Raw genomic sequence first — 17,181 nt, forward strand, 5'->3', positions numbered from 1 at the left:
ACTGCGGATGGTGCCACCCCGAGGGTAGACTGTGGGTGGTGTAGCTTCATGTCTGAGTTAGGGACTGGTTCAGATAGTTATGATCCAGGCCCCTAAGTGCTAGTAGGGTGGTGATAATTGATTTATTTTATATGATAGTGGTGTGTGATTTCATGGCATCCGAGAATAATATATATATATATTGTTGTTGCCTTATCATGTAAGTGCATTAGTGTTGTGTGGCATACAATTATTCATGCATGTTTTCAAAGTTAAAGTTATTTTCGCATAAAATATATTATCCGCTCACTGGGCTTCCCAGCTCACTGTTTTATGTTTCCTCCCCCAGGATCGTAGATCGGGTTCGTGTGGAGCATACTCTATGCTCTAGGTTGGCCTTGACGCATGATGATTTGCATCTTTTACAAACTTTAGTGGACTATGATACTATGTTTCTTTTGTAACTGGATTTCAGTTCTTGTTTTTAGAATAATTATTTGTGTATTTCCACCTTCTAAACCTTAAATATGAAAATGCACTACTTTTCACTTTCGTCTATAGACGAAATTGTTTTTATGAATGTTTTTTTTTTTTTTAAAGAGTATTCACCTTCCTTTCGGGATCTTGAGTCTCCTGGAGCGCCCGAATCCAGTGGGATAGGGATACTCGGGAGGGGGCATGACATGGACTAACATAGAACATCTGGCGGATGAACTCATGGAGCGGGCTGAACATCAGAACTACGTACGTAAAGCCCAATGGGCTTAAATGAGCATGTCCTATTTAGACGGCCATAACTTTTCATCCGAGAAGAGTTACGAGGCCTGTAAGATATCGTTGGAAATCTCATTCAGAGCCCGTCAAAAGTCCGTCGATGTGGACTAATGTAAAACGTCTAGCGGATGAATTCATGGAGTGAGCTTAACGTCAAAATTCCTTGCATAAAGCCCAAAGGGCTTAAATGAGCATGTCCCACCAAACGGCCATAACTTTTCATCCGGGAAGAGTTACGGGGCCTGTAAAATACTGTTGCAAAGCTCATTCTGAGCCCGTCAGAATTTTGTTGACATGGACTAATAGAGAACGTCTAGCGAATGAATTCATGGATCAAGCTGAATGTCAAAACTCTGTATGTAAAGCCCAAAGGGCTCAAATGAGCATGCCCCATTCAGACGGCCATAACTATTCATCCGAGAAGAGCTATGGGACCTATAAGATACCGTTGGAATTCTCATTCAGAGCCTGTCGATGTGGACTAACATAGAATGTCTGACAGAGGAATTCATGGAGAAGACTGAACGTCAGAACTCCATGCGTAAAGCCCAAAGTGCTTAAATAAGCATGCCCCACTCAGATGGCCATAACTTTTCATCCGGGAAGAATTAGGGGGCTTGTAAGATATCGTTGGAAGCTCATTCAGAACCCGTCAGAATTTTGTCGACATGGACTAATGTAGAACGTCTAGCAAATGAATTCATGGAGCGGACTGAACATCAAAACTTTGTGCGTAAAGCCCAAAGAGCTTAAATGAGCATGTCCCATTCAGACGGCCATAACAATTCATCCGAGAAGCGTTACGAGGCCTGCAAGATACCATTGGAAATCTCATTCAGGGCCCGTCGACGTAGACTAATGTATAATTTCTAACGGATGAATTCATGGAGCGGGTTGAATGTCAGAACTCTATGTGTAAAGCCCAAAGGGCTTAAATGAGCATGTCCCATTCAGACAGCCATAACTTTTCATCCGGGAAGAGTTACGAGTCTTGTATGATACCGTTGGAAATCTCATTCTGAGCCCGTCAATGTGGACTAATGTAAAATCTCTGAAGGATGAATTCATAGAGCGGGTTGAATGTCAGAACTCTATGCGTGAAGCCTAAAGGGCTTAAATGAGCATGTCCCATTCAAACGGCCATAGCTTTCATCCGGGAAGAGATACGGGGCCTGTAAGATACCATTGGAAATCTCATTTAGAGTCCGTCGATGTGGACTAAGGCAAAATGTCAGACGGATGAATTCATGGAGTGGGTTGAATGTCTGAACTCCGTGCGTAAAGCCCAAAGGGCTTAAATGAGCATGTCCCATTCAGACAGCCATAACTTTTCATCCGGGAAGAGTTACAGGGCCTGTAAGATACCGTGGGAAATACCATTCCGAGCACATCGACGTGGACTAATGTAGAATGTCCGATAGATGAATTCATGGAGTGGGCTGAATGTTGGAACTCCGTACGTAAAGCCCCAAGGGCTTAAATGAGCATGCCTTATTCAGGCGACCATAACTTTTCATGTGGGAAGAGGTACGGGGACTGTAAGATACCGTTGGAAAGCTCACTCAGAGCCCGTCAAAAGCTCGTAGATGTGGACTAATGTAGAACGTCTGGCGGATAAACTCATGGAGCGAGCTGAACGTCAAAACTCCTTTCGTGAACCCCAAAGGGCTTAAATGAGCATGTCCCATTCAGATGGCCATAACTATTCATCTGGGAACAGTTACAGGACCTGCGGGATACCCTTGGAAATCTCATTCAAAGCCCATTGAGGTGGACTAATGTAGACTATCTTGCGGATGAATTCATGGAGCAAGCTGAATGTCAGAACTCCGTGCATAAAGCCTAAAGTGCTTAAATAAGCATGCCCCATTCAGACGCCCATCACTTTTCATTTGGGAAGACTTACGGGACCTGTAAGATACCATTGGAAAGCTCATTCAGAGCTCGTCAGAAGTTTATCAATGTAGACTAATGTAGAATGTCTGGCAGATGAAGTCATGGAGCGGGCTGAACGTTGGAACTCCATGCGTAAAGCCTGAAGGGCTTAAATGACTATGTGCCATTTAGAATGCCATAACTTTTCATCCGGGAAGAGTTACGGGGCCTGTAAGATACCGTTGGAAATCTCATTAAGAGCCTGTCGAGTGGACTAATTTAGAATGTCTAACAGATGAATTTGTGGAGCGGACTGAACATTGGAACTTTGTGCGTAAAGCCCAAAGGGTTTAAATGAGCATGTCCCATTCAAACAACCATAACTTTTCATCCGAGAAGAGTTACGGGGCCTGTAAGACACCGTTGGAAATCTCATTCAGAGCCCGTCGATGTGGACTAAACTAGAATGTATGATAGATGAATTCATGGAGTGGGCTGAACATCAGAACTCCATGCGTAAAGCCCAAAGGGCTTAAATGAGCATGCCCCATTCTGACGGCCATAACTTTTCATCCGAGAAGAATTATGGGGCTTGTAAGATACCATTGGAAAGCTCATTCAGAGCCCGTCAAAATTTCATCGACATGGAATAACATAGTACATCTGGTAAATTAATTCATGGAGCAAGCTGAATATCAAAACTCTTGCGTAAAGCCCAAAGGGCTTAAATGAGCATGCCCCATTCAGACAGCCATAACTTTTCATTTGGGAAGAGTTACGGGGCCTGTAAGATATAATTGGAAATCTCATTCAGAGGCCATCAGAATTCCACCAACGGGGACTAATGTAGAATATCTGGCGGATGAATTCATGGAACAAGCTGAATGTCAAAACTCCGTGTGTGAAGCCTAAATGGCCTAAATGAGCATGTGTCATTCATACGGCAATAACTTTTCATCCGGGAAGAGTTACAGGGCCTGTAAGATACCGTTGGAAATTTCATTCAGAGCCCGTCAAGTGGACTAATGTAAAATGTCTGACTGATGAATTCATGGAGCAGGCTGAACGTCAAAACTCTGTGCATAAAACGCAAATGTCCCATTCAGACGGCCATAACTTTTCATCTGGGAGAGTTACGGAGCCTGTAAGACAACGTTGGAAATCTCATTCAGAGCCTATCAGAAGTTCGTTGACGTGGACTAACGTAAAAAGTCTGGTGGATGAATTCATGAAGTGGACTGAGCGTCAGAACTCCGTGCGTGAAGCTCAAAGGGCTTAAATTAGCATGTCCCATTCAGACGGCCATAACTATTCATCTAGGAAGAGATATGAGGCCTGTAAGATACCGTTGAAAATCTCATTCAAAGCATGTTGATGTGGAATAATGTAGAATGTCTGAGGGATGAATTCATGGAGCGGGTTGAATGTCAGAACTCCGTGCGTAAAACCCAAAAGGCTTAAATAAGCATGTCCCATTCAGACAGCCATAACTTTTCATCCGAGAAGAGTTACAGGGCCTGTAAGATACCGTTGGAAATCTCATTCTGAACGGACTAATGTAGAATGTCTGACAGATGAATTCATGGAGTGGGTTGAATGTCGGAACTCCGTGCATAAAGCCCAAAGGGCTTAAATGAGCATGCCCCATTCAGATGGCCATAACTTTTCATGTGGGAAGAGTTACAAGGCCTATAAGATACCGTTGGAAAGCTCATTCAGAGCTCGTCAGAAGTTCGTTGATGTGCACTAATGTAAAATGTCTAGCGAATGAATTCATCGAGCGAGTTGAACGTCAAAACTCCTTTCGTGAAGCCCAAAGGGCTTAAATGAGTATGTCCGATTCAAACGGCCATAACTATTCATCTGGGAGGAGTCACGAGACTTGTAGGATATCGTTGGAAATCTCATTCAGAGCCCGTCGAGTTGGACCAATGTAGAATGTCTGATGGATGAATTCATGGAGCAAGAGAATGTCATAACTCTGGGCATAAAGCCCAAATGGCTTAAATAAGCATGCCCCATTCATACGGCCATAACTTTTTAGCTGGGAAGACTTATGGGGCCTATAAGATACTGTTGGAAATCTCATTTAGAGCCCGTCAGAAGTCCATCAATGGGGACTAATGTAGAATGTCTGGCGGATTAATTCATGGAGTGGGCTGAACGTCAGAACTCCATGCATAAAGCCTAAGGGGCTTAAATAAGCATGTGCCATTCAGACGGCAATAACTTTTCATCTGAGAAGAGTTATAGGGCCTGTAAGATACCATTGGAAATCTCATTCAGAGACCATCGAGTGGACTAATGTAGAATGTCTGACTTATGAATTCATGGAGTGGGCTGAACGTTAGAACTTCGTGCGTAAAGCACAAAAGGCTTAAATGAGCATGTCCCATTCAAATGGTCATAACTTTTCATCCAGGAGAGTTACAGGGCCTGTAAGACAACGTTGGAAATCTCATTCAGAGCCTGTCAGCGTGGACTAATGTAGAATGTCTGATGGATGAATTCATTTGAATTTTTGGGGGTGACTATAAGGATTCCTTCACCATAATTGATGCTATCAAAAGTGTTATGAGAGACAAAGCTATGGACCTTAGGAATGTCAAAGCATCCTACAGCAATAGGAAGTAGGCGAATGATTGGGGCCTCTATAGGTCTATTTTCAAAGACATTCCTCAAGTTCCCGACACCGTTTGAAAACTGGATTACGGAGGGTTACGCACAACGGTTTTTGCTTTGTTGTATTTGTATCATTTGTAAAGAGTATGATCTCGTGTTTTTCTTTTAATGATCCTATCCTAGGAGGTGTCCTATGGCAGGTGGAATTTTTGGTGTTCTCCTTGCTTTCTTCTTAGTGTTTATCTCCCTATGTGGTTTAAGATAAACCCCAAGAGCGGATGGCCATTTGTAGGCTTGTTTCTTTTGATTCCTATGTCCAGGGCATGTCCCAAAATAGGCTGGTCGCCTTTTATTAGGCCTTTGTACATTCTTCTCTTTTTTTAATATTATTACTTAACAAAAAAAAAAAAAATTATGACCGGGGGTGTCCAGGTCAGCTTATAACACTTCAACTAATTCCTGGGACCTTGAAACTACCGACCTGATAAGAGTACTTCCAATGGTTGTCCCTATTAACAACTGAGGAAAGACTCGAACTCAAGACCTGTTGAGTAATATATCCAAAAGTCTCTATTAAACCACTCAACCACCCAGAGATAGTTACCCGTAATGAAACTTTCATATAAAAGATGTTGCAATAATATTATACATCAATTAATCATCACTCAACCAAAAGGAGAACTTTCAAACATGTAATCATCAACAATTGTATTAAAGTACATTGAGCGTATGCATTAAGTGAAAGCATTTGTATGAATATTTAAGTGAAACCCCAAGTTTCACTATAAAAGTGAAGTCAGTATAAGTTGCCAAGGAAATATAGTAAAGGTTAGTGAGAGTATGATGAGAGTCACACACCCCATCTGCAAACATTGATGATAATTCAAAGCTTGATGTTGTAATCAACTGAAGTTGTATGATTATGTTTACTTCCTTGGATTGGATTGAGGTTTAAATAAGCCTTTGCTAATCATATCATCCATGCATTGGGAATGGCAGACCACAAAGCTTTTAGAACATTCACATAAATTAAAAGAAGGGCCCAAACACCAAAAGGAATGATAAGCATGTAATTTTTTTATGTAGAAAGGAACCTTTGGCTTCATGGCTCACATTACTTCTACTCTTTTCCTAAAGATAGGTTATCACTTTAGCATTTTGGGTCTAAATTTAAGTCAAAATTTTAAGTTAAAAGATCATGTCTCATATATTATATAGTATAATATAATGACATTATTTGAATTACTTTTGGATAGAATTATATTAATTTAGTTTGAAAAATATTTCTATATTATAAAAATTATTACTTTAAATAAAAAAAAATATATTAATTTTGGTCACTAGAGTAAATTTACCGAAGCTTATACAGTTGTTTTTAAAATTTGCAGCTGTTTTAGAAGACACTTTTTTTTTTTTATAAAAACTAAAATCAATTATTTTAGAATTTTTCAAAGTAATTCCAAATGAAAATTAATTATAAAAAAGCAAAAATGAAAGAAGTTTAACGTAGGGATTCAAAATTAGTTTTTATTTGTTCCAAATAAAACTAATATATCATTATAAAAAATTATCTCCAGATTGTGATCAAAATTTCCCTAAATTAATTTAACCAATCAAAATGAATTTGCTTAAGTGTTTCATGAAATTTTTCACTAACAACAAGCACCGAGTATCTGGCCTTTTACGCATTTACATATCAACTATACAGAGAACACAAGGATGATTTATCCAACATAAATATTTATAGTTACCATTTTAAGCATTTTTCAATCCATTATGGAAGCTGCAACTTATCAACTCAAGATAACTTCACTATGTACATCTCCATCTTCCATCCTTATCCATGAATTAATGGAGAAAGGATCTTCAGTGATCTCAACAATTCTAGCTCCTCTGGCCCAATTTCCATAGCCACCATAGCCGGTATGTCTAGCAAAGCACAGCCAGAGCTTCCAGTAGGGGCAGCACCAGTCCAATCCATGGTTGTGTCCAATAAACACTGCCTGCCATATGAAAACAATACAAATCAGTTGGACCCATTTGTATACGTTAAAGAAAAATCTGGACCACCTATGCTCATATGTAACACACCCACTGTTTTGGTGGCCACTAAAAGGATTGCATAACAAAAGATATCAACAAAAAATCATGAACATGATCAATTCGAGCAACTTAGAAAGATTCTTCTTCATCAATTCAGAGGTCAATTAGAGCAAACATACCATATGGAGCAAAGAAATATATGACATAGAAAGATTCAGATTCATTTCATCACCCAATAATGTTCAACTTAAACAATTTACTGTGGCAGTACTTCAAATTCTTGTCCCCACAGTTTCCTGGAAATGGATTGAAATGAAGGGTAAAGATATTTAAGCATGAGTATCAAATCAAGGAGCAAATTTAAGGACAAAAGAGAGGAATAAGTCCAAAGAGATGTGAAAAGACAATTCTTGTAAAGAGCAAGAAATTCGTAATGGTTCAACTGTTGAAGGTTTCATGACACTGAGAAAAACACAACAGGAATAACAATGTAAACTTGAAACGTTCCCTTAGGAATTATTCTAAATTTGTGACAACGAGATTTTCATTCTTATTTCAGACAGAAGCAGGAAACAATGAGAAATAGTCAGATTGCATTAGAAAATTATAACATATGAAATCTTAAGAATCAGACTTTTCTATTCCCTGCAAGCATAGAATAATCCCCTTCATCCTTCTCAAGTTTCTCTATTTGTCCTTAAGCAAAGAATAAATGTCTTGAGAATGGCAAAACATGCATCAAAATTTATTTTTCTGCAGGCAGTTTTAAATGGGATTTCACATAACTACCAAATCAATACATCAGGTTGCAAGGTAATTATTTTATCCCAGGAGAAGTTTATGATTGGGCAATGAATTTTCAAACTACAATGACCAATGAGTTTAAAAGAGGCTTTTGGAACCACCCCTTAAGATCCAAAATGCCATTTGAGCACCAATTGATTCAATCATATCCTAGTTAATTGTGTTCTTATCTTCACATAGCTAAACACTAGACCATAGAAAAAGCACAGTTCAGCACTATCTCAATCATTACTGGAAGTGTTTGTGAGGCACTCACAAATTTATTTTGTATGCATGATGTCATTTCAGTAAATAGCATATCTAAATAAGCATTTCCATTATGTTCTCACCTTGACAGAAGACCTTTTGACGAGAATTTTCATTATACCCATTTCAGCTTCTTGAGGAGCAACACTTTCCTTATTAATTGAACCCACACAAGGCCTGTGTATTCCAAATTTCGGAGCCACTTTCTTATAAGCTTTACTTGGTATATGCCAAAAAACTATCTCAGGAACACTGTCAAATAAAACTTTTATTAACAAAAAAGATATTTATAATATTTCTGTTAGACCTCCCATACACAAGGTCTATAAATCCAAGGGCAGGGGAAGGAATAGGAGTAAGGGTACGTTGAGTGTGAGTTTGTTAAAGGGTGGTGAGGTGTGCACTAAGGTTGTTAGGCTGGTTGAGTCTGTTATGAGAATGGACACGTGGCTGTCAATATTGTTACAGAATAGAATAATTAGCTTATAAAAGGGAGAGAGTGTGGAGAGTAGGATATCAAGAAACATACTCCAAGGATTGATTGGGAGGTCCCCAGCTCCTCGAATTGCTAGGAAACTATCTGTTATTTCCTTTGTTTCTGTTTCATGTTCACCCAGTATCCATTAATACAATCTGCTATTGCCTATTATTGGTGCATATTGTTTGCTCTGTGTGTGTTGTGTTGCTGTGATTCACTGATTTGCAGGAGGGTTCCAACAGTTTGGTATCAGAGCTAGAAAACACCAACCGGTCTCACGCTGGGGAATGGTCAAATTGAAGATGGAAAATACGATGGAAAATATGGAAAAAGAGATGAAGTCAGTACAGGAGGATATGAGTTCAGTAAAAACTGATGTAGGTTGCCTTAAGGAGTACTTGACCGAGATGAGAGAATTGATAAGGTTAAGAGAGGAGAGGGATGAGAAACGATACCGCAAAAAAGAGAAGTCTCAGTCAACTCCCGAGAATACAGAATCTGGGAATGGCCGAGAACAAGGACAGGAAACAAACGGGGAAAGTGGAAAAGAAGAGAAGAAAGGTCGGAAGTTGGAACTTCCAATTTTCAGTGGAGAAGATCCCTTTGGATGGACTTTTCGCATAGATCGTTACTTCACTATTAACAAATTTGGATCGTCGGAGATGGTTGAAGCCGCGGCTGTTTGTATAGAGGGTAGGGCATTGAACTGGTACCAATGGATGGAAGCGCGAGAACCTTTCAAGTCGTGGGAAGAGTTCAAGGCTGCTCTAATCGCAAGATTCTGGCCGTCGTTCCAAGGTTCTGCACATGAGGCGTTGGTGGCGCTGAAACAAAACTCCACCATGACTGAATATAGGGGGGACTTTGAATCTCATACGGCGCCGTTGAAGGATTTAGGTGAAGAGATATTGATGGGAGTCTTCATTAATGGGCTTAGAGAAGAAATTCGGGCTGAGTTGAGATTGTTAAGGCCCAACTCCTTGCAAGAAGTGATTGAACAGGCCCATCGTGTGGAGGAAAAAAATTAGGTCATGGATAAGTGTCGGCCCAAACCATTCAAAACCCATGGAACCAAGGAGAGTTACTCAAGGGTATCCAGCAACCCAGATCCCACCCGGCCCACATGGTGGTCCAACCCAGCAAGGGTAACCAGTAGACCCGACCCGACCCGACCCGCCTAGTGGTCCAACTCAACAAAACCACCAGAATCCAGCCAAGTCACGTCATCTCGCGCACCCGATAGGAAAAAGAGAGCACCGGAAAATGGAATCGCAAGTTTCCGAGGGGGATCAGGAGGGAATTTCCGGCGGTTGTCCGAAGCCAATATCCAATACAAACGAGAAAGAGGGCTCTGCTTCCGATGTGACGAAAAGTTCGGTCCCAATCATAACTGTCGGAGTAAATCGTTGCAGATCCTGTTGGTATTGGAGGACGATGAGTCTGAGAAGAGTGAATCTCCACTGGAAAAAGACGAAAATTTCAACCAAGAAGGAAACGACTTAGCTTTGTCCATGAACTCCATCGTGGGTATAACGTCAGATAAAACCTTGAAGGTAAAAGGTCAAATTGGGGGTGCTGATGTAGTGGTATTGGTTGACAGTGGAGCGTCACATAATTTTATTTCTCTGGAGTTGGTTGAGAGGCCTGGTATTGCAGTGGAAAAAGGGAAAATGTTTGGAGTGACGGTGGGAAATGGAGTCACAGTGAAAGGAGAAAAGGTGTGCCGACAGGTTACTCTGGATGTGCAAGGGATTCAAATTGGGCAGGATTTCTTTCCCTTTAAGTTAGGGGGAGCTGACATTGTTTTGGGTATCACGTGGTTGAGCTCCTTAGGGGACGTTTGTGCTAACTGGAAGAAGTTGACTATGAGGTTTGAGGTGGATGGGGTTAGAGTCAATTTACAAGGGGACCCATCTCCGGTGAAGTCAGTTGTCTCCCTGAAATCAATGTTACGGTCCATCAACAACAACGGGGGAGGGTTCCTAGTGGAATGTTGCTCGATTGAGAGAAAACTCATGACCACAGGAGAAGAAATCAGTCCGCGAATTCAGGCCGTCTTAGATCAGTATAGACACCTTTTTTACCAACCTTCCAAACTTCTTCCACACCGTACCCATGACCACACCATAAACCTTAAAAAAGGCGCACCAGCCCCTAACCTCAGACCCTATAGGTATCCTTATTTTCAAAAAAATGAAATTGAAAAATTGGTGGAAGAAATGTTAACTGCTCGTATTATCCAGCCTAGTACCAATCCGTTTGCCAGCCTGGTGTTGTTAGTTAAGAAAAAGGATGGAAGTTGGAGGTTCTGCGTTGATTACAGAGCCCTCAACGAAATAATAATTCCCGACAAATTTCCAATCCCTACCATCGAAGAATTGTTGGATGAATTGGTGGGGGCAACTATCTTCTCTAAGCTGGATCTTCGGTCCGGATACCATCAGATCAGAATCAAGGACGAGGACATCCCCAAAATAGCCTTTCGAACACATGAAGGGCATTACGAGTTCTTGGTTATGCCGTTCTGTTTGACCAATGCCCCTTCAACGTTTCAGTCTTTGATGAACAGCATTTTTAAACCAGTTCTACGTAAGTTTGTGCTTGTTTTTTTGACGATATTCTGATTTACAGCCCCGACTTGGAATCCCACATCAGACACCTTCGGCAAGTTCTTAGGATTCTGGACAACAACGAATTGGTTGGGAATTTTAAAAAATGTTTATTCGGGCAGCAGAAGCTGGAATATCTGGGGCATCTAATTTCGGCTAATGGGGTTGAGGCAGATCCCCAAAAAAATTGTTGCTATGGTTTCTTGGCCCACACCCACCAATGTGAAGAGTTTTCGCGGATTTCTGGGATTAACGGGGTACTATCGCAGGTTTGTAAAGGGGTATGGCAGCATAGCCCAGCCACTCACAAGACTACTGAAGAAAAACTCTTTTAGTTGGGACCAAGAAGCGCAGCAGGCCTTTCATGCCTTGGAAGCTATGACTTCAATTCCCATTCTGACAGTTCCAGATTTCAACTCTCCATTCGAGATACACACAGACGCCTCGAGCCACGGTATGGGAGCTGTATTAGTTCAACAAAAACGACCCATAGCTTACTTAAGTAAGGCTTTCTCCCCTCAAGCTAAACAAAAATCAGTCTATGAAAGAGAGTTAATGGCTGTCGTATTCGTTGTGCACAAATGGAGTCCGTACTTATTGGGTAGGAAGTTTATCATTCGAACGGATCAGCGAAGCCTCCAATTCCTCAAAAACCAGCGGATTAAAACCCCGGAATAGCAGAAATGGGTGTCCAAATTAATGGGGTTTTCGTTTGATATTCACTATTGGCCGGGAACCACTAATAAGTTCGCCGATGCTTTATCCCGTCAAGAAGAGGACCCGGAATTATCATCTTTATCAGTGAGTGAGTTTGCAGAGTATGAGGAATTGGCAAATGAGGCCCATTAGGATCCCAAGCTTGGACAGCTGATTCAAGACCTAGTTTTGGAACCCAACAGCTGAACCAACTACAAACTTCGCCATGGATGCTTATTGTACAAGGACAGGTTGGTTTTACCTAAAGGTTCTCGATTTATTCAGAAATTACTAGCTGAATTTCATTCCAGCCCAGCTGGTGGTCATTCCGGATTCTTCTGGACGTACAAAAGGGTTGCCAATGTAGCTTATTGGGTAGGCATGAAGAAGGATATCCAGGACTTTGTTAAAACCTGCACCATCTGTCAAGTTAACAAACACTCAGCTTTGAAGCCGGCAAGGCTACTTCAGCCAATTCCTATACCCACTCAGGCATTCGATGATTTGACAATGGACTTCATTGGAGGACTTCCAAGGGCCAAGGGGTTCGATACCATCCTGGTTGTAGTTGACCGATTGACTAAATATGGCCATTTTCTGCTCTTGTCGCACCCTTATACCGCTAAGGAGGTGGCCTTAGTATTCATGAAAGAGATAGTGAAGCTTCACGGTTTTCCTCAGTCCATCATTTCCGACAAGGACAGACTTTTCATGAGTCATTTTTGACGAGATTTTTAGGATATCTGGGACAGCTTTGAAATTTAGCTCCGCATACCACCCGCAAATGGATGGCCAATCCGAAGTGGTGAATAGGTGCTTAGAGGTATACCTTCGCTGTTTTTGTAGCTCACAACCCCGTCAATGGCCGAATTAGTTGCCATGGGCTGAATTTTGGTACAACACGGCGTATCATAGATCCACCAATATGACACCTTTCAAAGCCTTGTACGGACGGAACCCTCCAATTCTCCTGAAATTCACCGACTACCCTTCTCAGGTCAATGAAGTAAACCACCAAATCCGTGAGCGAAATGCCATCCTTCAAGAACTCAAACATAACCTGGAAGTAGCACAAGTTCACATGAAAACACAAGCAGACCGTCATCAAAGGAATATCTAGCTTTCTCCAGGAGATTATGTGTATCTTCGACTACAGCCTTACAAATTTAAATCTCTGGCCATACGGTTGAATGAAAAACTGAGTCCTAGGTTTTATGGGCCTTTCCGAGTCTTGGAAAAAATGGGTCAGGTGGCATACAAGTTAGAACTTCCCACAGAAGCCCGTATTCACCCAATTTTTCACGTATCCCAGTTGAAGCACAGCCTACATAACTCAGTTCCCGTACAGCCTCTGCCTTCTTGTCTCACTGATGATCTGGAACTTCAGGTTCAGCCTGCAGAGGTGCTGGATGTGCGGTCTCTTATAGATGGTTCCACAGAGGTTCTCATCCGATGGCACGACCTGCCTACTTTCAATGCCACCTGGGAGCCCTTTGATGTCATCAACAGCCAATTTCCTCGATTCTACCTTGAGGACAAGGTGGCACTTCAAGGGGCGGGTATTGTTAGACCTCCCATACACAAGGTCTATAAATCCAAGGGCAGGGGAAGGAATAGGAGTAAGGGTACGTTGAGTGTGAGTTTGTTAAAGGGTGGTGAGGTGTGCACTAAGGGTTGTTAGGCTGGTTGAGTCTGTTATGAGAATGGACACGTGGCTGTCAATATTGTTACAGAATAGAATAATTAGCTTATAAAAGGGAGAGAGTGTGGAGAGTAGGATATCAAGAAATATACTCCAAGGATTGATTGGGAGGTCCCCAGCTCCTCGAATTGCTGGGAAACTATCTGTTATTTCCTTTGTTTCTGTTTCATGTTCACTCAGTATCCATTAATACAATCTGCTATTGCTTATTATTGGTGCATATTGTTTGTTGTGTGTGTGTTGTGTTGCTGTGATTCACTGATTTGCAGGAGGGTTCCAACAATTTCACATGACTTTATTTGGTGTCTTTAAAGAACAATCAAAATTGTAGGAGGCATATAGATCTATCTTGATAGAAAATAACTTTAAAACAGAACTTAGCTCAATTTCATGATTTTCTCCCTTTTACTTAGCAACCCAAATATGTTACTGGTTAACTATTTAAAATTTAGAACTTCGATTCAATGTATCCTATCCTACCTTAATAAATTTCAACAGAATCCTTCTACCTTGAATCAGGATTGATTTCTTGAGATTTATGCCGGAACCATTCTGCTTGGGCACTTGATATAACTTCTGGGTAGGAGCCACCACCAGAATCTAGAAAATACATATAGGCCACAGCCTTCTGAGGGTTATTTGATGATGAGACCTGGAGGACATAGTTGGAAATACTTGGCCAAAGATCTTTAGGCCCATTTCTAGAATGTGACTGTATATTATTATCAATCTCTTTCTTCATTAGCTCTACACGATGCGTGCCTTTGAAGCCACATTCTTCTTGCCCTGGCATGGAAATTATGACCTGACTTAGGACACACAAATATCAATCTGCAATAAGAAGTAAAAAACATCCTATAAAGAATTTTGTGATTTTCATGTCAGGTGAACACATTAATTTAAACCCCAAAAGAAATTCACACTCCTTTATAGAAGGATAAAACTAAATAAATAATAATATAAATAAAGAATATAGAAGGATAAAACTAAATAAATAATAATATAAATAAAGAAATTATCATCAGAATCAAGACATTTAATTCCAAGCAGACTTCAAGAAAGAATGAAAATTATTGAATTTATGTTAACAATATTTTGAAATGAAATTGAATCCTGTCACAGTTCTGAATTTGTTTTAACAAAGTTCGTCTAGAAATGAAGGCAAACTTATGAACATCAACAAACAATTATTGACCATACAAACTAAAAAGTAATCATTTGCTTCTAATAGTTTCATAGTAGATGATTATGATGTCCTTTTGTAAGCCAAAATTCGCTTAAATGAGCAAAAGATCCTCATACGTCTAACATACAAGAAAGGCGCTTACTTTAATAACAGATATATTGCTGGACCACACCAACATTAAGATTTAGTACACAGATCAATACTGCATATTCTAGTCTAGCGAATCCTATTCCAAACTATAATGGAGTGCTATAATGGATAAGAATCATAATACTGCAGAAAAGAAGCAGCCTAATGTACTGCATACTCAATGGCTGGTTATTTCCCAGTAAGGAGAAATTGTCATCAACTTATTCCATATTTCAAACTTCATACTGACCTGAATGTGATAAATTGGCCACAGGGCAGATAATTTGTGGAATTCCAGGAGCTGAAAACCACTCTAACGGCCACTCGAATGGTGCATCATCATGGTTTCCAAACACACTAGCCCATGGTATGCCCCTTCTTCTTGTTGGAGAGATTGCTTGATCCCAATACAAGCTTGCATTTGCAATGGGTATGTTGTTGGCTGTAATGACATCTCCAAGGTATACGACAAAATCTGCTTTGTAATTCAGTTCAAATTAGGATAATGAAAGAAGAGAAAAAAGATAAATAATGAAACACCCCAGTCCACTGTCAAGAAATTATCGTCGGATTTGTCTCTTACCCACCTCAAATATTGGGGCTCACAGCGGTCCTCTTGAATCAAACCTGTTAGTACTCTTCATTTGTTTTGAATGATGAAGTCATGGGTTCAAATCTAGGGGGACGAGCTCTGAGCCCCACTATTTGAGGTTGGTAAAAGAGAAATATGTGGACGATATCTTAACAATGGCCGGGGTGTTACAAATAGGGAAAAAAAAAAGGAGTGAATTATAGCAACGGTCGATATTTGGTAACATCTTAACGGCACTGCTAAGTTTCTTCCCTACCAGGATTTTAAAAACAAACTCATGCTCATTTATAAATTCATTAGAACAAGTAAAATCCCAACAAGGAAACTTGATACCCACAAAATAAATTAATAAGTTTTGCAATGCAACTGTGTGTTGGACTACAAATCCAGTTCCACATCAAAAATAAAGACTTAAGGAGTTCAAATAAATTAAATATCAATACTCCGCACCACCTCCAAGCATTTCATCATAAATTTCATAAGTATTTTAAATTTTCCGAAGCTTATTTTATGAAAAAAGATTGTTTAAGAATCACGAAAATCAAGTTGATTTTAGGATGAAAAATTACCAGGAGATTCATGTTCAAGCACAGTAGACATGACTCTCAAAGAGCGGACATCCTGGCGAGGTCCCCAATCGGTCCACGCGTTTTCTCCGAAATGCAAGTCAGCAAAAACACCAATCTTGAACCTTCCACTACTTTCTCCGACTCTCAAATCAGTTTCCGGCGTTGTTCGGAGTTGATCATCGAATCCGATAGTCAAGATGGAGTGTGAGTATAATAAATACAGATTAATCAAGAAAATTATTCTCAAATGACTCGTTGTCTTCGCCATTATCAAAAAGTGTAATGGTTAAGGAGCAGCTTACTCTTTCTAGTTGGTGTCAAAGGTGGCTTCCGGTATTTTTGGGTATATTCTTGCCGCTAACCCCATTTCTTTTTCTCTTAGACACCCCTAAATTATTCTTAAATCGTTTTTACAATCTTAATTTTCTGAAATTTGGGAAAAGCCCAAGAAAGATCAGTTAATTATCTAAAACCTCCTTAACAATTGATAAATTATGTGAATGTATAAAAAAAAAAATAATAATAATATTAAAATCCAATAAAAAGAATGAGTATATAGGTAAGTAAGGTAATTAGTTTACTAATATATAGAGTATGATGAAATTTTGAGATTATATTTTTCCCTTTTAATGTCTTCATGAGAGTAAAACTAACCCAATTCTTCAAAAAAGCAAAAATCAAAGAGACAAAAGGAACAAAATATGTATTACTTAAATTTTTGAGTTAAAAAGACGTTGACCCCCAAGGTTTATTGTTTTAGCCAGTGTTCTGAGAATTAGACCAAGCCGATCGACCGGACTGGTGATCGGCACCCTATCTAGTCCAAGTTACCATTTTTAATTGTTCACAAAATCCCTAACCTGATCGCCCACGAACG

General features: G+C 40.1%; 1 protein-coding gene across 2 annotated transcripts; it reads right to left on the minus strand.

Annotated features, from left to right (window-relative positions):
• Nucleotides 1–7,524: 7,524 nt before the first annotated feature.
• On the minus strand, nucleotides 7,525–16,953 carry LOC116136069 (probable inactive purple acid phosphatase 16). Of its 2 annotated transcripts, XM_031421785.1 has the most exons (5): nucleotides 16,305–16,953; nucleotides 15,394–15,618; nucleotides 14,338–14,614; nucleotides 8,427–8,595; nucleotides 7,525–7,589 (listed from the first exon to the last, which is right to left on the minus strand). In XM_031421785.1, the coding sequence occupies exons 1-5, from the start codon at nucleotides 16,570–16,572 to the stop codon at nucleotides 7,566–7,568; spliced, it is 963 nt and encodes a 320-aa protein (XP_031277645.1). In that variant the 5' UTR covers nucleotides 16,573–16,953; the 3' UTR covers nucleotides 7,525–7,565. The 2 variants fall into 2 exon arrangements, with proteins under 2 accessions (XP_031277645.1, XP_031277646.1); XM_031421786.1 differs by lacking the exon at nucleotides 7,525–7,589 and having other exon boundaries at nucleotides 8,463–8,595; nucleotides 14,309–14,614; nucleotides 16,305–16,949.
• Nucleotides 16,954–17,181: the final 228 nt, after the last annotated feature.

This window comes from Pistacia vera, unplaced genomic scaffold (genome assembly GCF_008641045.1).
Source record: "Pistacia vera cultivar Batoury unplaced genomic scaffold, PisVer_v2 Contig309, whole genome shotgun sequence".
NCBI lineage: Eukaryota > Viridiplantae > Streptophyta > Magnoliopsida > Sapindales > Anacardiaceae > Pistacia > Pistacia vera.

Coding starts and splice junctions, on each gene's coding strand:
- LOC116136069 (XM_031421785.1), bottom strand. CDS start 16,572: ATGGCGAAGACAACGAGTCATTTGAGAATAATTTTCTTGATTAATCTG. Junction 8,596..14,337: donor GAAATCAATCCTGATTCAAG/GTAGAAGGATTC, acceptor TTTATTTGACAG/TGTTCCTGAGATAGTTTTTT. Junction 7,590..8,426: donor TCAAAAGGTCTTCTGTCAAG/GTGAGAACATAA, acceptor ATCCATTTCCAG/GAAACTGTGGGGACAAGAAT.